Here is a 25,821-nt window from a genome sequence, read left to right as displayed (position 1 = left end):
TGATTGACTTATTTCGCTAAGCACGAAACCCTCTAGTTCCATCCACGTCATCGCAAATGGGAAGATTTCATTTCTTTTGATGGCTGCATAGTATTCCATTGTGTATATACAACACATCTTCTTTATCCATTCATCTGTTGATGGACATCTAGGTTCTTTCCATAGTTTGGCTATTGTAGACATTGCTGCTATAAACATTCGGGTGCACGTGCCCCTTCGGATCACTATGTTTGTATCTTTAGGGTAAATACCCAGTAGTGCAATTGCTGGGTCATAGGGTAGTTCTATTTTTAACATTTTGAGGAACCTCCATGCTGTTCTCCAGAGTGGTTGCACCAGCTTGCATTCCCACCAACAGTGTAGGAGGGTTCCCCTTTCTCCACATCCTTGCCAGCATCTGTCATTTCCCAACTTGTTCATTTTAGCCATTCTGACTGGTGTGAGGTGGTATCTCATTGTGGTTTTGCTTTGTATTTCCCTGATGCTGAGTGATATGGAGCACTTTTTCATGTGTCTGTTGGCCATCTGGATGTCTTCTTTGCAGAAATGTCTGTTCATGTCTTCAGCCCATTTCTTGATTGAATTATTTGTTCTTTGGGTGTTGAGTTTGCTAAGTTCTTTATAGATTTTGGACACTAGCCCTTTATCTGATATGTCGTTTGCAAATATCTTCTCCCATTCTGTCAGTTGTCTTTTGGTTTTGTTAACTGTTTCTTTTGCTGTGCAAAAGCTTTTGATCTTGATGAAATCCCAATAGTTCATTTTTGCCCTTGCTTCCCTTGCCTTTGGCGATGTTCCTAAGAAGATGTTGCTGTCGCTGAGGTCGAAGAGGTTGCTGCCTGTGTTCTCCTCAAGGATTTTGATGGATTCCTGTCTCACATTGAGGTCCTTTATCCATTTTGAGTCTATTTTCGTGTGTGGTGTAAGGAAATGGTCCAATTTCATTCTTTTGCATGTGGCTGTCCAATTTTCCCAACACCAATAAATGGTGTTTTCGAAGCTCTATTTTTATGAGGCTAAATTATAGCATAATTATATACATAAAATATATAAAATTACATAGTTAAGATTTGAAGTCAGAAGAGAACCAACACTATGCTTTCCCTGATACCAAAAGGGGAAGCAGCTAATAAAAATCATTTTATTCTACCATTCTTAGTCCATACCAAGAAACACAAGCTAAATTTCACTAATCAAAGTTTATGGTTGATGGAATTTTCTCTCTCTCTCTCTCTATATATATATATATATATATGTATATAGCAAAGATTAGCGTGTGAAGACTAGTTTCTTGTGATTACCTTCATCTTGGTTAATAACATTGGTAGGTAACAACATAGATTACTAATATACATTTATCTTCTTTTATTAAGGTCAATATGATACTGTAATGTTGAATGATAGCACTCAGAAATTTTGAGTAGTACCTGGTAATAATTCAAGGTAATCTGCTACTTATATATTAAAATTTGATAATCTGCATTTGCTTTTTATTTAAGGGACCAGTCTCTTTGTTTCTTTAACATTTTAAAAATTTTTTCCAGTTTTATTGAGATATTATTTATATATAACATTGTAGTAGTCCAATGTGTACAGCAATGATTATATATATGTGTATATATATATATATATATATATAAATAATTACCATAAAGGTTTTGTTAACATCCATCATTTACATAGTTATATTTTTGTGCCATGATGAGAACTTTTAAGATCTACTCTCTTGGCAGCTCACAGACGTGTAATTTGTATGGTCACTATATTCACCATGATGTACATATATCCCCAGAACTTCATCTTATAATTGGAAGTTTTTACCTTTTTTGACCATCTCCACCCATTCCCTTAATTCCTCTGCCCTCCATCCTCCCCCTGCCCCTGGCAACCACCAGTGTCTTCAGTTTTTGTTTTTGTATTTTAGATTCTACATATAACTGAGATCATATAGTATTTGTCTTTGTATGACTTATTTCACTTAGCATAATGCCCTCAATGTCTATCCATGTTGTCACAGATAGCAAGATTTCCTTTCTTTTTTTTTTTTTTTTAAAGATTTATTTATTTATTTGACAGAAATCACAAGGAGGCAGAGAGGCAGGCAGAGAGAGAGGAGGAAGCAGGCTCCCCGCTGAGCAGAGAGCCCGATGTGGGGCTCGATCCCAGGACCCTGGGATCATGACCCGAGCCGAAGGCAGAGGCTTTAACCCACTGAGCCACCCAGGCGCCCCAAGATTTCCTTTCTTATGGCTGAATAATATTCTAGTATCTATAGCTCTTTATATATCACATTTTGCTTATCCATTTATCCTTCAAAGGACCTTTACACTTAGGTTGTTTCCGTGTCTTGGGTATTGTAAATAATGCTACAGTGAACATGGGGGTGCAGATAGTGATTCTCTTTCCTTTAGATACATACTCAGAAGTGGAATTGCTGGATCATGTGGTAGCTCTGTTTCTAATTTTTTGAGGAATCTTAATACTGTTTTCTATAGTGGCTGTACCACTACCAGTGGTACAGGTTTACATTCCCACCAACAGTGTTATTTCTTTTATTTTAAAAAATTTATTGTGATTTATAATGGTTATGTTGTTATATATACTTACACTAGATAGCATGGTATAAATAATATATGATATAGCTAATCATTTATTATAAGGTATAATTAATGTTAGTTTAACAGCAATCAAAAATTAGTAGAAGATAAGAAATTCAAATCAAAGATCCTGTGTAAAACCTACCACAATTTAACTCCATAAAGAACTCTTGTGCATATGGACTCATTTCTTTTCCCTGCCCTCCCATTTTTAATTTTGAAAAGAACAATGCATAGTATAAAGCATAGTAAGTTAGTCTCATAAGTTCTCTTAGCATCTTTCACATTTAATAAGTAGAAGAAACTTTTTGTATAGTATTATAGAAGCACATTTTGGTGTTATATTCATAAGGACTTTTAAATAATCAAGGACTTGTGAAATAAATTTTGCTGTCATAGATAATATTTCTAACTTTTAGATTAAGAAAGAGAGCTTTTAAGGTGGGATTTTTTTTTTTTAAAGATTTTATTTATTTATTTGACAGACAGAGATCACAAGTAGGCAGAGAAGCAGGCAGAGAGAGAGGAGGAAGCAGGCTTCCCGCTGAGCAGAGAGCCCGATGCGGGGCTCGATCCCGGGACTCCGGGATCAGGACCTGAGCCGAAAGCAGAGGCTTTAACCCACTGAGCCACCCAGGCGCCCCTTAAGGTGGGATTTTAAGCTGCAAATTAATGTTTAGATAGCTAACTGTTTTTCTTTCAAAGCAAAAGATTTATTAAAATCCCAGCTGGCTATTTTGTAGAAATTGACAAACTGATCTTAAAATTTGGATGGAAATGCAAAGGACCTATAAGGTCAAAATCACTACTTTCTATAAAAAAATAATGAGGGGCACCTTCGTGGCTCGGTTGGTTAAGCGTCTGCCTTCAGCTCAGGTCATGATCCTGGAGTCCCAGGATTGAGCCCTGCATTGGGCTCCCTGCTCAGCAGATAGTTTGCTTCTCCCTCTGCCCCTTATCTGCTCATGTTCTTTCTCTCATTCTCTCTGTCTCTCAAATAAATAAATACATAAAAATCTTTGAAAAAAAAAGTCTCTTATGGCTTGAAAAAAAAAAAAGAATGAAATTGGAGGACTGACACTATCCAGTTTTAAAACTGTAACCATTTTTACTAAAGCTGCAGTAATCAAGACTGTGTGGTATTGTATAAAGATAAACATGTAGATCAGTAGAACAGAATTGGGTGTCCAGAAATAAACCCTTACATTATGGTCAATTGATTTTCAACAAAGATCCCAAGGCAATTCAGTGGGGAAAGGACAACTTTTTCAAGACGTAATAGTGGAACAATTTGTATATGTATATATAAAAACGTATACATATACATACACAATTGTATATGTATATAAAAATTGTATATGTGTATATATACATATAAAACGATAAATTGGATATGTACCTCTCACAAATATAGAAATTTACTGTCAATAGACCATAGATCTAAATGTAAAACCAAAAACTAGAAGAAAACAAAGGAGAAAATCTTCATTACCTTATCTGTCTTTCATAGATAATAGCCTCAAAAGTGTGACCCATAAAAAAAAAATCTTAGGTTTGATTTTATAAAATTCGAAGACTCTTAGGGGTACCTGGGGGGTTCAGTTGGTTAAGCGACTGACTGACTCTTGATTTCAGCTCAGGTCATGATCCCGGTGTCCTGGGATTGAGCCCCACATTGGGCTCCTTGCTCAGCATGGAGTCTGCTGGAGACTTTCTCTCTTCCTCTCTTTCTGCCCCTTCCTCCACTCCCTCCCCAAATAAATAAATAAATCTTAAAAAAAAATGAAGACACTTGCTTTTCAAAAGGCACCATTAAGAAAATGAAAAGATAAGCTGTATGTCAAGAGAATGTGTTTGCAAATGATCTGAAAGGACTTGAATCCATAATATAAAGAACTCTTAACAACTGATAAAAAGTTAATCCAATTTGAAAATGGATGAAAGATTTGAATAAGCATTTCATCAAAAAAAGATACGTTAGTGGATAATGAGCACATGAAAATGATGAAGGATAGTTGGAAGGCAGGCAGGGACAAGGGGCCCCTGCTCCAAAAGGAAACCACCCTTAAAAGGATTTTACACTACCCTATAAGAGCCCTCCACCCTTTCCTATGTAATAGATGGGTGACAGGCACAGGGAGGGTTAATCGGATTAAAACAGCTGGCTAACAAGCCCATTAAAACCCCCTAAATTTAGAAATTCCCATGGCAACCCTCTCGGGGTTCCTTCTCTCTTTGGGAGCTTTGTACTACCACTCAGTAACCTTTCCTTTACTATCACTCAATAAACCTGTCTTTGCTGCCCACCACTCTATCTGGTCTACCTCTTCATTCCTCAAAGTGGTGTGACTAAGAACTGCAGGCACCAGCAGAGAAAAAAATCCTGTAACAAAAAGATGTTCAACATCATTAGTATTTAGGGAAATGCAAATTGAAAACACATTGAGATACCACTATATGCCCTCTAGAATGGCTGTAATAAAAAAGATAGATAATACCAAGTTTTGGCAAGGACATGGAGAAGTTGGAACTCTAATACATTGCTGGTAGGAATGTAAAATCTTTCAGCCACTTTGGGAAAGAGTTTGACAGTTTCTTAAAAGGTTAAACATGGAATTAACCACTCAACCTAGTAATTCTACTCTAGGTTTCTATTGATAAGAAATGAAAATGTACATTCATCCTAACATCTGTACGTGAATGTTCATGTCAGGGTTGTTCATAATAGCAATTCAACGTCCCATCAACTGGGGAATGGGTAAACCGAATGTGATATATCCATATAATGGAAGACTATTTGGCAATAAAAATGAACTTTGTTACATACTACACATGGGTGAATCTCAAACATATTTTTATTAAGAGGAAGAAGCCAAACACAAAAGACCACAAAACTTTTTATTACACTTATATGAAACTTTGAGAAACCGCAAGCCTGTAGAGGCCAAAAGCCAATCAGTGGTTGCCTGGGGTTGGAGGTGGGAGTGGGAATTCACTGCACATGAACCCAAGTGAACTTTTTGCAGTGACTGAAATGTTTTAGATCTGGATCTTGGTGTAATGGTTGTATAACTCTCTGCATTTACTAAAAAAATTACTGAATTATACACTTCAAACTGGTAAATTTTCATAGTATGTAAATTATACCTATATAAAGCTGTTTAAAAAAGATCTACATTGTATTAGGGTTTAATGAGGGAAACAGAACCAGCAGATTGTATACGTCCCCTATATTTATCCATGTGTATTTATGTATGTGTATATTTATGGATTTCTTACAAGGAATTAGCTTATGCAGTTGTGGTTGGAACTGGTTAAGCAAGTCCAAGATCTATAGGGCAGGCTGTCAGAAAGGGACAGAAAGGGAAGATCCAGAGAGGAGAGAGCAGTTATAAACCTAGCTGCTGTTTAGAGTCTGACTCAGCACAGTGCCTAAACATTCTCCTTAAAGGATTTCCACTGATTGAGTCAGCCTCACCCATGTACTTTCCCTAGTTTAACATCAATTTCCTAGGGATTTGAATTGCATTTGAAACATCTCTGCATTGCAGCACCAGATTAGTGTTTGATTGGATAACTGGGAGAGGTTGTGGGTATGATACTAAAGACTTCTGTCTTCCTTTAAGTCCACAGCCTGTAATTTAGCTTAAGCAAATGCCAAAAAACCATCACATACTTATGCTGGTATTTTCTTTCTACAGAAAGATGTCTTACTTTTACAAGCAGTGAGGATATTTAACTTGTTCATGCACTCACCCAAATGATGTTTTCAGAGGACCTACTGTGTGCCAGACGTAGGCGTGTAGCCTGTACTCTAATTAATAGAAAATTCTTTACATGGTGACTGGCACTCTATGCCAAATATGCTCAAATATTTGTTGAATGACTATGCCATCAAAACACCACCAGGACTTATGCATGCCCCAATTTTATTTATACACTTGGCATATGTGTAGGCTCTCATCCTTTAGATGGAATATCCATTGCACAGCCTCAGATAGCAAAGTTTCACATTTCTATCTCCATGCGTACTTGAAAAATTTACACCCGTTAACTTTTTTTGCCAAGGATTTCCTGAAGGAAAGTTCCTGTATAAACAAATGCCAGCTATAGAAACAACATAAATTATATTGCTGAAGTCACTATGGGAACATCTGAAGACTTCATCCACCTCTGAGTGCATTTACATAAATCTATTTTTCAATACATCCAAATTTCCAGTCTTGCAGGTTGCCCCAACTTGAAGATCCTGATTCCCTGGGTCCCTTCCAAGGGAAGGCAGGTTAAACAAACAATGAATCTTGAAACACTACATCAAAAACTAATAACGTACCGTATGGCAACTAATATAACATAATAATAAAAAAAAATCAGAACTTCCCAGCCAAGCCATGGAATGGTTACAAATAAATGGGGATTGTTTTAAGCCAAAAAAAAAGCATATATGTATCTCATTCTTCAACCCTCCATTCATAATGAATTAATAAACTGAATAATGAGTTACTGTGACAGGTAATCCTAATCTGTCGCAGCTCAGCAACTCCCTCTCCAGGCAACTTCTACCCGGTCTCTGCAGTGGCGACCGAGACGGTTTCCATGGCGACAACTTTGTTTGTACACGGCGGTCAGACCGCCCAGCTCTTCCGGGGTGGTGGGGTTCCCGAGGTTTCTTTCATCCCTGGATTCACCTCTTCGTTTCGCCAGATGAGAAGCTAACTGAAACTTTCCCTCTCGTCTGCGCAGCTGGGGAGTAGTGAAAAGCAATCTAGGTATTTCCTTGCCTTTAGTTTTCTCTTACCCTTTTCCCCGGGCTGGAGATCTCTAACTGGGTACCAGCAGAAATACTCTCTTTTTCAACGCCGGAATCTCCAAATTCTGTGGGCATCCGCGGGAAATGTAGTTGGTATCACAGTTAATTGTTCAATATTTACATGACATTTTAGATTTGCTATGCAAAAAGTATGACTTGTTTTGCTTGATCATTGTATTGCTTCCTAGGACAGTAGCAAGACTAAGATACTAAAATATAGGTGTTTAAAGATATTAATGATGTCAAACATCTGCTTTTTTGGGAGAGCGATTATACCCCAACAGCTGGATTTTGTTGTTGTTGTTCAGGTGGTGGTGATGGTTTGCATTGTAGGGAAAAATTTGAACCCAGAATTCTAAACCACAGGGCATTTAGAGAGCATCTAATCCAGCTTAATTTCATCCATGGGAAAACTGAAACCCTAACTGGGAAGTGACTGGTTTTATTTCTTCATAGCAAGTGGGATGTAGAGCTTTTACAGGAATCCCTACCCGTTTACCTCAGCTGTCATTCTTTAGACTAATACGGTACTTGGGAGGAAGATTGCAAAAGGTCGGGAAGTTTTGGAATTGATAAGCTAAGATATGTTATGAGCTTATTGAAGCTAACATTTACAATATTGGCTTTATGGGCATTTTTTCTCTTTAGAGTATAAAGCATTTTAATCTTCAGGAGGCCAAGATGTCAGATCCGAACAAAGCTGCAATCACAGCAGAAAAGGAGGCTCTGAACTTGAAGTTACCTCCTATTGTGCACCCCCCTGAAGACATAGGTGTTGACACACCAGCACAAAGTAAATTGCTGAATTACAGAAGATCTAAAGAACAGCAGAAGATGATTAATCAGTTAGTGTAAGTAGCATATTGGTAAATAATTCTTTTCTGGAGTTCAAGTGAAATGATTGGTGTTCATGTTCTCATAAAACAGCTTTAACTATGTAGGTTATTCATGGGCAAAATATCAAGTTCAATTGGGGAACAAAAAGTAATCACAATAATAAATGTTATATATCACTGTGTGTATATATATATATATGTATGTATGTATATATGTTATATGTCACTTAATGTATAGATATATGTCACTGTATCTATAGTTAATATAGGGCTTATGCTAATCACTGCTTACTCTCAGCGTTGTTTTTAGCACTTCATCTGTACTTCTCACAACTACCCTACACGGTGGGTACTATTCTTATTCTTTATAAATGTAGGTCTACTCAATGTTTTAGTAGGCTTAGAGACTAAAGAAGGGGTTGCCCTAAGAGTTACATATTGTTCTTACTCCAAAACCTTTCATCATCTCACGTTGTTATGTTGAACTACTTACAGTTCTATGAGTGTATTATGTTTTTCACAGTTTAGTGAAAAATAGATTTCACAATTGCTCCCTGCAATTCCCCTCACTGGAAAGTATTTGTCTGCCTGAATATTTATACTAGTTCTTCAAGGCTGAGTTTATGGATCACCTCCTCTGGAAAGCCTTCTCCTAATCCCCTTTGTACAGCTTTAACTTTTTCTACATATTCTCTTGCATCCATTTATTTAGTGATATTACCTACCAACTGTTACACAGACTTTGTGCTTGTTACTGAGGAGACCAAAGAGATGACAACAGAAGGGATTGTGTCTTTATATTCTAGTGGGAGGAGACAGACAGTAAACATATAAAAACAAACAAAAAGGGTATGTTGACCTTTTAAGTAGTGATGGATACCTTGAAGATGTAAGATTGTGGGATAGAGTGATAGGGAAGGTGTCCCTAGGAACATCACAGGAAAGTCCTGTGGAGATGATATTTAAGTAGAGATCTGAAGAGTAAGGAGCTGGGATGTGTGGATGGCTTAGTTGGTTAAGTGTTTGCCTTTGACTCAGGTCATGATCCTAGAACCCTGGGATTGAGCAGGGCATTGGGTTCCCTGCTCAGTGGAGAGCCTGCTTTTCCTTCTCCCTCTGCTGCTCCCCCTGTTTGTGCTCTCTCTCTCTCTCTCAAATAAATAAAATTTTATGAACTGAGGGTTGCTGAAGCAGAGGGGGATGTGAAGGAAAGGGTGGCTGGGTGATGAACATTGGGGAGGGTATATGTAGTGGGGAGCACTGTGTATTTTTTAAGACTGATGAATCATAGACCTGTACTCCTGAAACAAATAGTACATTATTTATTTTTTTAAAAATATTTTATTTATTTATTTGTCAGAGAGAGAGAGAGAGAGAGAGTGTGGGCGCAAGTAGGCAGAGTGGCAGGCAGAGGGGTAGAGAGAAGCAGGCTTCCTGCCCAGCAAGGAGCCCGATGCGGGACATGATCCCAGGACTCTGGGATCATGACCTGAGCCTAAGGCAGCGGCTTAACTAACTGAGCCACCCAAGCGTCCCAGTACATTATATGTTAATAAAAAAAAAATCTTAAAAAAATAAAGTGTTAGAAGCTTTTCATTTAAAAAAAAAGTTTCTTTTCTTTCTCTTTCTTTCTTTCTTTCTTTCTTTCTTTTTTTTTTTTTTGAGAGAGAAAATAAGAGAGAGAGAGCATGAGAAGGAGAAGGGTCTGAGGGAGAAGAAGACTCCCTGCTGAGCAGGGAGCCTGATGCAGGACTTGATCATGGGACTCCAAGATCATGACCGGAGCTGAAGGCAGTCACTTAACCAACTGAGCTACCTAGGCACCCAAAACTTTTCATTAAATAAACTGGAGAATATCACTCTAGCAAAGGGGGGATAGTAAATGTTGAAAGCCCTGGAATATGAATGCTTTCATGTGTTCTGGGGGTTGACAAAAGCCAGTGTCTCTAGAATATCAGGAACCTGGGAAAGAGTCGTGGTTATCAGGTGAAGGTGGAGAGAAGGGTGGGGACAGGGCGTGAAAGGCTTTGTAAGCCATGATAATGAATTCAGATTCCACTTTAAGAACAATGGGAGCCATTGAAATGTTTTAAACTGGGATGTGACCTGAAATTCAATTTACATTTAAAAATATCAGTCTAGGTATTAAGCATAGACTGAGGTGGAAGGGAAGAGGGCAGGAATAGAGGGAAACAAGGAGCCCAGGTAGGATGCTTTTGTAATAACAGATGAAAGCTTTCCATGGTTCGGATAAGGCTGGAGACAGTGGAAGAGGAGAGAAACAGATTTACAGGGGATAGGTTTGGATCCAGAATTAGTAAGACTTGCTGTTGGATTGGTTTTGGTAATAAGGTAGATAGTAGTGTATATATTTATAGAGAATCAGAAGTCCAGGAGATTGGGGAGGTAATTTTTTTTTTAAAGATTTTATTTATTTATTTGACAGAGAGAGAGAGATCACAAGTAGGCAGAGAGGCAGGCAGAGAGAGGGGGAAGCAGGCTCACTGCTGAGCAGAGAGCCTGATGTGGGGCTTGATTCCAGGACCCTGAGATCATGACCTGAGCTGAAGGCAGAGGCTTAACCCACTGAGCCACCCAGGTGCCCCTGGGGAGGTAATGTTTGAAGTTGAGATGCTTATGTGACATGTAAGGGGGAATATGTTAAGTAGGCAGCAGCTGGATAGATCGATCAATCGATCTATTTATCGATCGATCTATCTATCCAGCTGCTGCCTACTTAACATATTCCATATATATATATGTATATATATACATATGATATATCTTTACATATAAATATATATATTTATATATATATATTTAGCATATATATATAGTTAGCATATATATGTATATATACATATATATATATGCTAAAGATGCAAATTTGGGAGTCAGCAGAATGTAGATGATTGTTAAGGCTATGAGGAATTGTTCAGATCATCTAGAGAAAGTAAAAATTAAGAGGAGAAGGCAGCCATGGACTAAGCCTTTAGGAATTATAATATTTATTTTTTAAAGATTTTATTTATTTATTTGAGAGAGATAGAGAGCAGGGGTCGGGAGCAGAGGGAAAGGGACAAGCCAACTTCACGCTGAGTGTGGAGCCCAATGAGGGGCTTGATCCCACGACCCCGAGATCATGACCTGAGCCAAAATCAAGAGTCAGATGTCTAACTGACTGAACCACTCAGGTGCCTCAGGAATTAGAATATTTAGATGTTGGGTACAGAAGGGTCAAGCAGCAAATAGATAAAGGAAGTGTGACTTCCTCAATGACACAGTGTATAGTGTCTTTGTTGCCATTCTTTTCTATTTACTTTGACATACTTAAGCACAGAGATCTCAACACAAAGCACAGTATCTGGCATGCTATTGCTGATGAACTGACTGAGTGAATAAAGGAATTTTTTTTTTTAAGATTTTATTTATTTATTTGACAGACAGATTACAAGTAGGCAGAGAGGCAGGTAGAGAGAGAGGAGGAAGCAGGCTCCCTGCTGAGCAGAGAGCCCCATGTGGGGCTCGATCCCAGGACTCTGAGATCATGACCTGAGCCAAAGGCAGAGGCTTTAACCCACTGAGCCACCCAGGCGCCCCTGAATAAAGGAATTTTTAAAGGTTAACCTGACTCTTGTGCTTTTTACAGATGTATAAATAGTACTCTCTCATTTGGATGCTTAGTAACAGTGTCTCAAAGTTGCCTGAGGCATAGTGCTATATTAATACTGAGATTAGAATTGCCATGTGTTTATTTAGGATAAATGCATTTGCAATTAAAGGTTTTTATTTTTTTGGAAGACTGTGGATTTTGTGATTTTCTGTCATTTGCTGCCTCTACCTATTAGACAATAGGAACATAGATTTCCTGGTTTCAAGTTGTGGTGAAGTCTGTTCATAGAGAGTTTCAGGACTAAGGTAGGATGTAAGGTGTCCTGGGAGTAACTGGGCCCCTCCTGTGACTAGTGCCTGGGAACACTTGGCTAAGAAAAAAAATCATTTTGTAGCTTTCCGGAGTCCCAGGAATGAGTCACTTCTTCCTTGGCCATTATCTACCTCTTGATTCAGACCAGCTTTTCTCTCCTTCACTGCACGTGGTCTCTCACATAGTTCCTTTGAAATTACCCAATTTGTGTTCATTTATTTGTTTCTGGCTGTCAACCCACAAAGCAAAAACAGAGAATGAAAAGGCTCACTTTTATATTCTTCCTAGATCTTTTTATTTATAGCTAGTAGTAGAAAACATGCCCCAGGAAATTGCTGCTATCTCAAAGGGTGGCTTTTGTATATAAGGAGCTCAAGGAGGTCAAGCATATTTTTGTTGGGATAATTACAGTGCAAGCCAGCTAGTGCCAGCTAGTGTCCAGAAGTATAAAGCAAATTCCTTGAAAGTATGGATCGTGGAGAGCTAGGCTATTCAGGAAAATAATGATAGATGAAAGGAAGTCTGGCTGAGGCCTTAATGATTCACAAAGTAAAGAGGAAGGGGGATATTCCAGCCACATTTCCTACTTCTTATGAAAAAGCCTTTGGAATTTTAATTTAGCCAGGCTCAATAAAAGTTAACATGGAAATGAGGCTACTCAAGAAAGTTAATTCAGGAGTGCCTGGCTGGCTAAGTCACTAGAGTCTGGGACACTTGATCTTGGGGTCAAGAGTTGAAGCTCCACATTGCAGTCTTAGGCTGCTATGATAAATGTAAAATGTCTAGAATGGGCGATAGAAAATATTCACTTGCACTGGTCAAACAACATCTGAAATTCTGGAGTCACACTTTAAGAGGGATGTTGATAAATCAAATTAGCAAGAAAGAGAGAGGAATTTTGATGAACCATCTCATTTGAAGGAGGCTGATTGCTTATTGGGGAAGAGTATAGACTGGCATCAAAGAGGCCTGAGTTTGTATCCCATATCTGCAGCTTATGAGCCATGCGTGAATTTGGCAAGTGAAGTAACTTTACTTATTTTCACCTTCCTATCTGTAAGATGGAGATAAGAATCATTCTTTTCTCTTTGGATCTTTTTGTGAGAGTTAAATGAGATCCATGCATGTAACGATCTTAAGCCAATGCCTAAAACATAATGAGCTCATCACCAGTGGTAGCTTTTATTGACAGGAATAGTTTAAAGAACTGGATAGGTATCATTGAGTTTCAGAAGGGTAACAGAAAAAGAATAGGACTTTTTGTGTATAGCTCTGGAGAACAAAAGTTACAAGGATATAACTTGCATAAAGATTTGTTTCTAAGAACATAAGCTAGCTGACAATAAATTGGGCTACCTCAGAGAGTGATGAATGCTGTTCCCCTCACTCACCTCAGGGTACAACTTAATATTTTTGAGAGTATGCATATATCAAATTAGGTACTGAATTAGATATATGAGATTTTTTCCAAATCCACAATTCTGATCATTCCATAGGTATTTATTGACCTTGATGGACACTATCTAAATATTGTGGCTAGAACAGTGAGCAAAACAGACATGGCTCTTGTCTCTCTCGAACTTACCAGTCCATGCTTTTATGGTTTTGGTGTCCGTCTTTTCCTTGAAATTCCTTTTGGTTATCCTCCTGCCTCTCTGATCACATCTCCTTTGCCCCCTTCAATTGCATTTTTTTCTTATTCCTGTCATGTTTGGCATCCTCCAATCTTCTTTCTCAGGTGTCTTTTCTTTTTCCTTGTATACTCTATTGCTTCGGCCATCTGCCCCAGAATATATACCTTTACAAACTGGTAGATTTGTCTTCCTAAAAATGTTTACATGCTCAAAAACTCTCAGCAAGAGTTGTCTATTGAATTAAAAAAAAAACCCTCTATTTGAGGCCCTTAGTTGGATATTCCAGTTCATTTCTCCAAACTAATCTCGATTTGGTCCCATAACCTCTGGGCATATTGAACAACTCCCTACTACTCCCCATTTTTTTCTTTGATCATTCCCTTGCCTTTCTATTCCTCAGTTGAGTCATGTCTGTTCAAATCCATCTACCCAGGAAAACTACATCTCCACCTGAAATCTCCTCTCTTCTTAAAGTTCATTGCAAATGCAAGCTTGTTCATGTAGCCTTTATAGACACCTCCAGTTGGAAGTGAACTTGTCCCCTCCTCTGAACCGTTAGGGCCCCATGCCTTTCATATGGTACCTGTTTTGATCTCCTCACCCTTTCAGTTTATCATTTCCTTGAGATTGTTGCTGTTATATTTTAATGAAACCTAGTAGAGTGTCTTGCACAATATGAGCATTCAGTATGATATAACTTTATTTTATGGATGATAAATTCCTGTGTTCAAACTTTTTTCAAAAAGATTTTATTTATTTGAGAAAGAGAGAGAACTCAAGCAGGGGGAGGATTAGAGGGAGAGACATCCCAGGATGGGATCCAGGGTCAGGACCCTGGGATCATGACCTGAGCCAAAGGCAGGTGCTTGTCTGACTGAGCTACCTAGGCGACCCTCCTTTCAAACTATTTATCAAATACATATTATGTGCCTGGGTGCTGTTCTGGGCATTAGAGACAAGATAAGGAACAAAAGAGTCTACGACCTGCAATATGTCAAATGGTGGGTAAGTTCTATGAAGCAAAGGTAAGTGGAGGATAAAGAGGTTGGATAGTGATTGAAGTGCTACTTAATACAAGGGCTAAGGTGAGGCTGCTCTAACAGGGTGGCTTTTGAACATGGTCAATACATATGAGGTTCTAGTAGGCATCAGGATTAACTTAAAATTTGTCTGTTAGTTTGAATTGGAAAAAATTTGATTTTTATTTTTAGTCTCATTTTGTTATAGTACACATGAATAATTTGAAAAGTAAGGTCTCATTGATAATACTATTGGGATTTTTTTTCCTTTTTTCTTTTGTTTTTTAAATTTTGGAGTTTCTAAAGGGATTTGTTTCTTATAAAAAATTCAGTAAGATAAGGAACTATTGTATTTAAAAATTTTTTTTAAAAATTAGTATATAATGTATTATTTGCCCCAGGGCTACAGGTCGTGAATTATCAGGCTTACACATTTCACAGCACTCAGCCATAGCACATACCCTCCCCAATGTCGGTAACTCAGCCACCCTATCCCTACCCCCCACCCCCCAGCAATCCTCAGTTTGTTTTGTGAGATTAAGAGTCTCTTATGGTTTTTCTCCCTCCCGATCCCATCTTGTTTCATTTTTCCCTTCCCTACCCACCACAACCCCCTGCCCTGCCTTTCAAATTCCTCATATCAGAGAGATCATATGATAATTTTCTCTGATTGACTTATTTTGCTCAGCATAATACCCTCTAGTTTCATCCACATTGTTGCAAATGGCAAGACTTCATTTCCTTTGATGGCTGCATAGTATTTCATTGTATATCTATATACCACATCTTCTTTATCCATTCATCTGTTGATGGACATCTAGGTTCTTTCCATAGTTTGGCTGTTGTGGACATTATTGCTATAAACATTCAGGTGCACATGGCCCTTGGGATCACTATGCTTGTATCTTTAGGGTAAACACTCAGTTGCACGATTCCTGGGTCATAGGGTAGCTCTATTTTCAACTTTTTGTTTTCCAGAGTAGCTGCACCAGCTTGCATTCCCACCAACAGTGTAGGAGGGTGCCCCTTTCTCTGCATCCTTGGCAACATCTGTCATTTCCTGACTTGTTAATTTTAGCCATCCTGACTGGCGTGAGGTGGTGTCTTATTGTGGTTTTGATTCCCTGATGCTGAGTGATGATGTGAGCACTTTTTCATGTGTCTGTTGGCCATCTGGATGTCTTCTTTGCAGAAATGTCTGTTCATGTCTTCAGCCCATTTCTTGATTGGATTATTTGTTCTTTGGGTGTTGAGTTTGATAAGTTCTTTATAGATTTTGGACACTAGCCCCTTATCTGATAAGACATTTGCAAATATCTTCTTCCATTCTGTCAGTTGTCTTTTGGTTTTGACTGTTTCCTTTGCTGTGCAAAAGCTTTTGATCTTGATAAAGTCCCAATACTTCATTTTTTGCCCTTGCTTCCCTTGCCTTTGGCGATGTTTTTAGGAAGAAGTTGTTGTGGCTTAGGTCAAAGAGGTTGCTGCCTGTGTTTTCCTCAAGGATTTTGATGGATTCTTGTCTCACATTGAGGTCTTTCATCCATTTTGAGTCTATTTTTGTGTGTTGTATAATGAAATGGTCCAGTTTCATTCTTTTGCATGTGGCTGTCCAATTTTCCCAACACCATTTGTTGAAGAGACTGTCTTGTTTCCATTGGGCATTCTTTCCTGCTTTGTCAAAGATTAGTTGACCATAGAGTTGAGGGGCCATTTCTGGGCTCTCTGTTCTGTTCCATTGATCTATGTATCTGTTTTTGTGCCAGTACCATACTGTCTTGATGATGACAGCTTTGTAATAGAGCTTGAAGTCTGGAATTGTGATGCCCCCAGCTTTGATTTTCTTTTTCAACATTCCTCTGGCTATTTGAGGTCTTATCTGGTTCTGTACAAATTTTAGGACTATTTGTTCCATTTCTTTGAAAAAGTTGAGGGTATTTTGATAGGGATTGCATTAAATGTGTAGATTGCTCTAGGTAGTATAGACATTTTCATAGTATTTGTTCTTCCAGTCCAGGAGCATGGAACGTTTTTCCATTTCTTTGTGTCTTACTCAATTTCTTTCATGAGTATTCTATAGTGTTCTGAGTACAGATCCTTTGCCTCTTTGGTTAGGTTTATTCCTATATGTCTTATGGTTTTGGGCGCAATTATAAATGGGATCGACTTCTTAATTTCTCTCTTCTGTCTTGCTGTTGGTGTATAGAAATGCACCTGATTTCTGTGCATTGATTTTATATCCTGGCACTTTACTGAATTCCTGTGTGAGTTTTAGCAGTTTTGGAGTGGAGTCTTGGGTTTTCCACATAAAGTAGGATATCATCTGCAAAGAATGAGAGTTTGACTTCTTCTTTGCTGATTTGGATGCCTTTTATTTCTTTTTGTTGTCTGATTGCTGAGGCTAGGACTTCTAGTACTATGTTGAATAGCAGTGGTGATAGTGGACATCCCATCCCTGCTGTGTTCCTGACTTAAGGGAAAAGCTCTCAATTTTTCCCCATTGAGAATGATATTCACTGTGGGTTTTTCATAGATGGCTTTGATGATATTGAGGTATGTACCCTCTAACCCTACACTTTGAAGAGTTTTGATCAAGAAAGGATGCTGTACTTTGTCAAATGCTTTTTCAGCATCTGTTGAGAGTATTATATGGTTCTTGTTCTTTCTTTTATGAATGTATTGTATCACATTGATTGATTTGTGGATGTTGAACCAACCTTGCAGCGCAGGAATAAATCCCACGTGGTCATGGTGAATAATCCTTTTAATGTACTATTGGATCCTATTGGCTCGTATTTTGGTGAGAATTTTTGCGTCTGTGTTGATCAAAGATATTGGTCTGTAATTCTCCTTTTTGATGGGGTCTTTGATTTTGGGATCAAGATAATGCTGGCCTCATAAAATGAATTTGGAAGCTTTCTTTTCATTTCTATTTTTTGGAAAAGTTTCAGGAGATTAGGAATTAATTCTTCTTTAAATGTTTGGTAGAATTCCCCTGGGAAGCCATCTGGCCCTGGGCTCTTGTTTGTTGGGAGATTTTTGATGACTTCTTCAACCTCCTTAGTGGTTATAGGTCTGTTCAGGTTTTCTGTTCCTTCCTGGTTCAGTTTTGGTAGTTTGTATGTCTCTAGGAATGCATCTATTTCTTCCAGATTGTCAAATTTGCTGGTGTATATTTGCTCATAAAATGTTCTTATAGTTGTTTGTATTTCTTTGGTGTTGGTTGTGATCTCTCCTCTTTCATTCATGATTGGGTCCTTTCTCTTTTCTTTTTGATGCATCTGGCCAGGGATTTAGCAATCTTATTGATTCTTTCAAAGAACCAGCTCCTAGTTGTTTTGTTGTTTGATTTGTTCTACTGTTCTTTTGGTTTCTGTTTCATTGATTTCTGCTCTGATCTTTGTGATTTCTCTTCTCCTGCTGGGTTTGGGCTTTCTTTGCTGTTCTTTCTCCAGCTCCTTTAGGTTAGGGTTAGGTTGTGTACTTGAGACCTGTCTTATTTGAGACCTGTCTTATTTCTTGAGAAAGGCTTATATTGCTATATACTTTCCCCTCAGGACTGCCTTTACTGTGTCCCAAAGATTTTGAACAGTTGTGTTTTCATTTTCATTTGTTGCCATGAATTTTTAAAATTCTTCTTTAATTTCTTGGTTGACCCATTTATTCTTTAGTAGGATGCTCTTTGCCCTCTTGTATTTGAGTTCTTTCCAACTTTCCTCTTGTGATTGAGTTCCAGTTTCAAAGCGTTGTGGCCTAAAATATGCAGGGAATGATCCAAGTCTTTTGGTACTGGTTGAGACCTGATTTGTGACCCAGTATATGATCTATTCTGGTGAATGTTCCTTGTGCACTCAAGAAGAATATGTGTTCTGTTGCATTAGGATAGAATACTCTGAATATATTTGTGATGTCCATCTGGTCCAGTGTGTCATTTAAAGCCTTTATTTCCTTGTTGATCTTTTGCTTTGATGATCTGTCCATTTCAGTGAGGTAGTCTTAAAGTCCCCTACTATTATTGTGTTATTGTTGATGTGTTTCTTTGATTTTGTTATTAATTAGTTTATATAATTGGCTGCTCCATGTTAGGGGCATAGATATTTGAAACTTTTAGATCTTCTTGTTGGACAGACCCTTTAAGTATGATGTGGTGTCCTTCCTCATCTCTTATTATAGTCTTTGGCTGAAAATCTAATTTATCTGATATAAGGATTGCCACCCCAGCTTTCTTTTGATATCTAGCATGGTAAATTGCTTTCTACACTTTAAATATGGAGGTGTCTTTGGGTCTAAAATGAGTTTCTTGTAGACAGCATATCGATGGGTGGTCTTTTTTTTTTTTAATTTATTTTCAGAGAGAGAGAGAGAGAGAGAGAGAGAGATAAAGTGCCCAAGTGGCAGGCAGAGGCAGAGAGAGAAGCAGGCTCCCCGCTGAGCAAGGAACCCTATGCGGGACTCGATCGTAGGACCCCAGGACTATGACCCAAGCCGAAGGCAGCGGCTCAACCCACTGAGCCACCCAGGCATTCCTTATTTTTTAAAATCCATTCTGATACTCCGTGTCTTTTGATTGGGGCATTTAGCTCATTACATTCAGAGTAACTATTGAAAAATCACTTCTCGGCCTTTTGGCTAAGATCAAGTGCAGAGTAACTATTGAAAGATATGAATTTAGTGCCATTGTATTGGCTGTAAGGTGACTGTTAGTGTATATTGTCTCTGTTCCTTTCTGGTCTGTTACTTTTAGGCTCTCTCTTTGCTTAGAGGACCCCTTTCAATATTTCCTGTAGTGCTGGTTTGGTGTTTGCAAATTCTTTAAATTTTTGTTTGTCTGGAAGCTTTTTATCTCTCCTTCTATTTTCAGTGACAGCCTAGCTGGATGTAGTATTCTTGGCCTCATATTTTTCTTGTTTAGTGCTCTGAATATATCATGCCAGTCCTTTCTGGCCTGCCATGTCTCTGTGGATAAGTCTGCTGCCAATCTAATATTTCTACCATTGTATGTTTCAGACCTCTTGTCCCAAGCTGCTTTCAGGATTTTCTCTTTGTCACTAAGACTTGTAAGTTTTACTATTAGATATGGGGTATAGACCTATTTTTATTGCTTTTGAGGGGTGTTCTTTGTGCCTCCTGGATTTTGATGCTTGTTCTCTTTGCCATGTTAGGGAAATTCTCTGCTATAATTTGATCCAATGTACCTTCTGCCCCTCTTTGTCTTTCTTCTTCTTCTGGGATCCCAATTATTCTAATATCGTTTCCTTTTATTGTATCACTTATCTCTTGAATTCTGCCCTCATGATCCAGTCAATGTTTGTCTCTCTTTTGCTCAGCTTCTTTATTCTCTGTTATTTGGTCTTCTATATCACTGATTCTCTCTTCTGCCTCATTTATCCTAGCAGTAAGAGCCTCCAATTTTTATTGCACCTCATTAATAGGTTTTTTATTTCAACTTGATTAAATTTTAGTTATTTCTCCAGAAAGGGATTTTATTTCTCCAGGAAGGGATTCTCTAATATTGTCCATGCTTTTTTCAAGCCCAACTAGCACCTTGATAATTGTCATTCTGAACTCTGGTTCTGACGTATTACTAATGTTCATATTGATTAGATCCCTAGGTGTTGGTACTGCCTCTTGTTCTTTTTTTCTGTGGTGAGTTTTTCTGCCTTTTCATTTTATCCAGATAAGAATAGATGAATGAGTAAACAAAATACTAAAAGGGTAGCAAATACCCCAGAAAAATATATGCTAACCACATCATAAGAGACCCGAAACTGGAGAAGCTAGGGGAACCCCGGGGGAGAAGATGGGGGGAAAATTAAAAATGTATGTATATATATATATTAGACTGGTGAACAGAACAGAGCAACGCACTTGATTTTGGGTGTATTGGTCTCTTAGAAGAAACTGCCTCCCAAAATTTAAAGAAAGAAAAACATATATATACAAATATAAGTGTGAATACGATGAAGGGATGAGATATGACTGAAAAGATGAAGATTAAAAAAGATTCTAAAAAAGGAATTGGTAAGATAAGTTGGTTGGAAAAGGAAAAAAAAAGAGGAGAGAATATGTTCAGGCTGGAGACTAGAACAAAGCCATGTGGTAGATTTAGGGTATATTTTGATCTATTAGAAGAAATTGAATCCCAAATTTTTAAAGAAAAAACCTATATGTCTAAAAAAATAAGGTTAAATACAACGAAGGGATAAAATATAACAATGAAAAATTTAAAAGATTTTTTAAAAAGACATTCATACAATAAAATAGTTAAAAAACATCAAAATAGGAAAGAGGAAAAGTTAAAAAATAGAACAAGAAAAAAATAAAATTAAAAAAAAATTAACTTTGAAAGACTAAACAATCATAGGAAAAAGGCCATGAATTCTAGGTGTTGCTTTCCCCTAGCCCTGGAGTTCCACTGTTCTCATTGATTGTTAAACTTGGTCTTGGCTGGATGTTCTTATTGATCTTCTGGGGGAGAGGCCTGTTGTAGTATTCTCAAGTGTTTTTGCCCGAGGCAGAATTGCACCACCCTTGCCAGGTACCATGCTAAGTAATCTGCTCAGGTTCACTCTTGGTAGCTTTTGTTCCCTAAACACTTTCCATACAGCTTTGGAGGATGAGAATGAAAATGGTGACCTCCCAATCTCCAGCCCCATAGGAGCCAAGAGCTCGAGGCCCCACTCCTCAGTGTGCCCTCAGAGAAAAGCAGTAAATCCCTCTGGTCTCCCTGGTCTCTGACTGCACTCCATGCTCACATGGCCTGTGACCAAGTGTTTCTATCTTTGGTGCACGGCCCCATTTGGAGTCTCCAAACCCAGCAGATTCCTGCCATGTTTTCCCCGCTGCTCCTCCTGGAGAAATAAGGAGGGAGGTCTCTCCGGATCTGCTACTTGTGGGGTCCCTGCTTGAAGAGCAGTCGCCCAACTGTGCCTCGGGTCACAGTTTAAGGTCATCCCAAGCTGAGAGCCCACTACTCAGCTCCATCTCGGTAGCCAGCTTCCCCGCTCTGATACCTGGGAGATCTGCCACATTCGGACACCCCTAGTCTTTCTGTGACCCCATGGGTCTGAGACCACACTGTCCCTGTAAGGGCTCCACCCCCCGCTTAGCCTCTGGAGTGATGTCCCTCAGTGGAGCGGACTTCTAAAAGTTCTGATTTTGTGCTCCACTGCTCTCTCACTTGCCAGGAGTTGGCCCCTGCCCCTGCGGTCTATCTTCCTGTCATTTCGGATTCACTTCTCTGCACATCCTACCTTCTGGAAAGTGGTCGATTTTCTGTTTCTAGAATTGCTGCTCTTCTTCTCTTCTATCTGCTGTTGAATTTGTAGGTGTTCAGAATGGTTTGATAACTATCTAGCTGAACTCCTGGGACCTGATGATATTTCAGTCTCCTACTCCTCTGCCATCTTACTTCCTCCCCTGTATTTTTTTTTAAATTCAATTAGCCAATGTATAGTACATCATTAGTTTTTGACGTAACATTCAATAATTCACTAGTTGATAAAGAACTCTTTAATATCTCTTCTGTAAGTATAGTTGAAAAGATGTTCAAATCGTAATATTTTATTATGATGATGATTATTTAAGTAAACTCTACCCCCAGCGAGGGGCTTGAATTCATGAGCCCAAGGTCAAGAGTCGCATGCTTCACTGAATCATTCGGGCACCCCCAAATTGTAATTTTTTCCAAATATTTTATTTATTTATTTACTTATTTGAGAGAGTGAGAAAGAGGTCCAGTATGAGGAGGAGAGGGAGAAGCAGGCTCTTGAGAGCAGGGAGCCTGATGCAGGGCTCAATCCCAGGACTCTGGGATCATCACCTGAGCCAAGGGCAGATGCTTTAACCAACAGAGCCACCCAGGCACCCCCTGTAATGTTTTAATAATATATCTTAATGTTGTCTTCAAGAGAGTCAAACATTTTTTATAACTATAAATAGTTGAACTATAAACAATTTTTTAAACTATAATCCAGAATTGATGGAGCCAAAAGAAGTTTAGACCGAACACTGGATAAAAGAACACCTCCAATACCAGAGCCAGATTATCCTCCAACTGTAAGTTTAGGTTGTCTTTTTAAAAAGCTTATCCTTACATAATTTTAATTTGTAATTATTTTATGTTGATCACAATATAACTAGTATTATTAAGAGAGTAATACATATACATAATACATACATTTAAATCACTTATGATTTTTTTCTCCCTGATTTAATTGTCTTATTTGTTTGCTTTTGACAGATGACCAGTGAAATTAAAAAGAAAGGAGTGAGTTCATTTTTTTTATATTCCTTGTTTTGAAAATGTTCAAAGAAATTATGACAAAATAGCTTCTTCTAAGTCTACCTGCTAATGACATCCATTCTAGAAGAGGAAGAAATTTAGAAACTGAGATTGTCATTTTCTGTGCCAGAAAGAACAAGCATGTCATGGATGACAATATGGGTTCTCAGAGTTATATTTTTGTTGCCATTTGTTATTTGAGAATTAGTAGTAAGTGTTTCAGTTCTTATTCCAGAAACTGGAAAAAAAATTTAAACTTGCCATTATAAAGGAAATATATTTTGCTTTTCACTGTTCTAATATTGATATAATAATGCTTGTTTATTGAGAATCTATAGGGTTCTAACCCCATGCTAGGTGCTAGATTAAAAAAAAATGCACTAACTGCATGGATGACAACATGTGGCTGTGGTATGATTGGTTGGAAGATGATGACACATAACATTTATTTCACAGCAGAGGGTGTGGAAACCTATGGAGCTGGCTACACAAAAATGAAATTCATATGGCATGTTCCCAGATGAGGGTACAGCCTTTCCAAGTCTCTTCAAGTTCCCTTTGGGGATAGAGGGCTCTGGTTACATCCCTGTACTGAGGATCTATAGAAGAGCCCAATTTCAGCTACTCCAAGTTTTCTCTTTTTCTTTTCCTTCCTTCCTTCCTTCCTTCCTTCCTTCCTTCCTTCCTTCCTTCCCTTCCCTTCCCTTCCCTTCCCTTCCCTTCCTTTCTTTTCTCTTCATTTCTTTTCTTTCTCTCTCTCTTCCATCCCTCTCTCCTTCTCTTTCTTTCTATCCTTCTCCCTCCTTCCCTCCTCCCCCTCTCCTTCCCTTACCCTCCCTCTTCCTTCCTTCCTTCTTTCCTTCCTCTCTCTCTCCCTTCCTCCCTCCCTCCCCCTCCCTCCCCTTCCCTCCCTCCTTCCCTCCTTCCTCTCTCTCTCCCTTCCTCCCTCCCTCCCTCTCCCTGCCTGTCTCCCCCTCCCTCCCTCTCTTCCCTCTCTCCCTCTTCCCTCTCTCCCTCTCTTTCCCTCCCTCCCTCCCTCCCAACCTTTATGGAGACTTTGTGTTTTGCCTCTTTACTAGATACAAGAACTGATACAAAACATTCAGAAACATTTAACATGAGGCTGGATGAATTGCAAGGCATATTTGTGTGTATGTCCTTAGCATCCTCACTCTTCCTCCACAGTTTTTACTTTCTACTGTCTTAGTCTAAAATAGGTAGCCAGGCATGAAACAGTAATTCACTTCTGAACCCTTTGATTTCACATTCCCACTTGCAATTTGTGAGTGTTTCTTCCCCATGATCTCACTACAGAATGTGAGGGTCATATTTTTTTTTCTTTTTATCCGTCTGATAGGTTACAAATGGTATCTCAGGGTAGTTTAAGTTTGCTTTCTTTTAATTATGATAGGACTAGGTATTTTTCATTAATTAAGAACCATTTAAAAAAAAGAACCATTTTCATAACATTTTTATTGCAAAATGTTGGCTCATATTTTCTTCCCATTTTTCTATTGGATTTTGGTCTTATTTTCCCTGAAATTAAAATCTGGTAAAATACACACAACATAAAATTTACCATCTTAACTATTTTTTAAAAAATATTTATTTATTTGAGAGAGAGAGAGAGAGAATGCAGAAGCAGGGGGAGGGGCAAGGGAGGAGGGTAAGAGAGAATCTCAGCAGACTCTGTGCTGAGCTTGATCCAATAACCCTGAGATCATGACCTGAGCCAAAACCAAGAGTTGGATGATCAACTGACAAGCCACCCAGATGTCACCATCTTAACCATTTTTAAGTATATGGTTCAGTGGTGTTTTTTCACATAGTTGTGTAACTAATCTCCAGAACCTTTCCTCTTGTAAAAGTGAAACTTTGTACTCACTAAACAACTCCACTCTTCCCTCAGGCCCTGGCAACTACCATTCTATTGTCTGTTTCTATGAATCAGACTACCCTAGATACCTCATATAAGTGGAGTAATATAATATTTGTGGGGTTTTTTTGTCATTGGCTTATTTCATTGAGCATAATGTTCTCAAATTTCATCTATCCCTTACATTTTTAAACATTCTTTATACTTTGAGATATATGTTGCAAATATTTTGTCCCAGATTGCTAGTTGTCTTTTGGTCATTTTTATTGTGACTTGTTTTGCCATGAAAACATTTTAATTTTTATGTAGTCAGAATTTGTCAGTCATTTTTTCTTTTTTGTATCTGGAACTTAAATCATAGCTAGTAAGTTTTTCTCTACCTTCAATTACGGCAGAATTTATTCATTTATTGTCCTTGTGTAGTTTTTATCATTTAATTTAAATTCTTGATATATTTGGAATTTACTCTTGTGTATGGTGGAAGGTATGAATTAAATTTCTCTTTTTCCAAATGGCTAGCCAGTTGTCCAGAGTATTTTTTAAAATCTTCATCTTTGTTCTGCTGATTTGATATACCACATTTGTCATATGCTATATTTTCCTACATACTGGGCCTATTTCCCGACTTTCTTTTTTTTCCCACTAGTTTGTCTATCCAGGCTCCTGTACCACACTGTTTTAATTAGAGAGACTTTATAATATGTTTTAATGTTTCCTAAGGCTAGTTCTCCCTTGTAGATATTCTTTCTCGGGAATTTCTTGGCTATTATCACATGTTTATTTTTCCACATGAACTTGAGACTCAATAGTTCTATAAGCATGTATGCAGGTATTTTTCTTGGG

At 38.2% G+C, this 25,821-nt stretch overlaps 1 protein-coding gene across 7 annotated transcripts in view; it reads left to right on the top strand.

The window, feature by feature from the left end:
• The window catches only part of DNAH12 (dynein axonemal heavy chain 12), a 221,669-nt gene that overhangs the window by 2,632 nt on the left and 193,216 nt on the right, over nt 1-25,821 (top strand). For 5 of the 7 annotated variants that reach the window (XM_032868373.1, XM_032868369.1, XM_032868371.1 and 2 more), the window contains 3 exons: nt 8,056-8,258; nt 22,795-22,876; nt 23,061-23,087. In XM_032868373.1, the coding sequence (XP_032724264.1) occupies nt 8,089-8,258; nt 22,795-22,876; nt 23,061-23,087 (279 nt within the window). In that variant the 5' untranslated portion in view covers nt 8,056-8,088. Of the gene's footprint in view, nt 1-1,263; nt 1,325-7,280; nt 7,367-8,055; nt 8,259-22,794; nt 22,877-23,060; nt 23,088-25,821 lie in introns of those variants that run through there. The other 2 variants (XM_032868370.1, XM_032868372.1) reach the window with 2 other exon arrangements.

This window comes from Lontra canadensis, unplaced genomic scaffold (genome assembly GCF_010015895.1).
Source record: "Lontra canadensis isolate GAN:19392208 unplaced genomic scaffold, GSC_riverotter_1.0 scaffold35, whole genome shotgun sequence".
Classification (NCBI taxonomy): domain Eukaryota; kingdom Metazoa; phylum Chordata; class Mammalia; order Carnivora; family Mustelidae; genus Lontra; species Lontra canadensis.
This window is presented reverse-complemented; position numbering and strand designations above follow the sequence as displayed.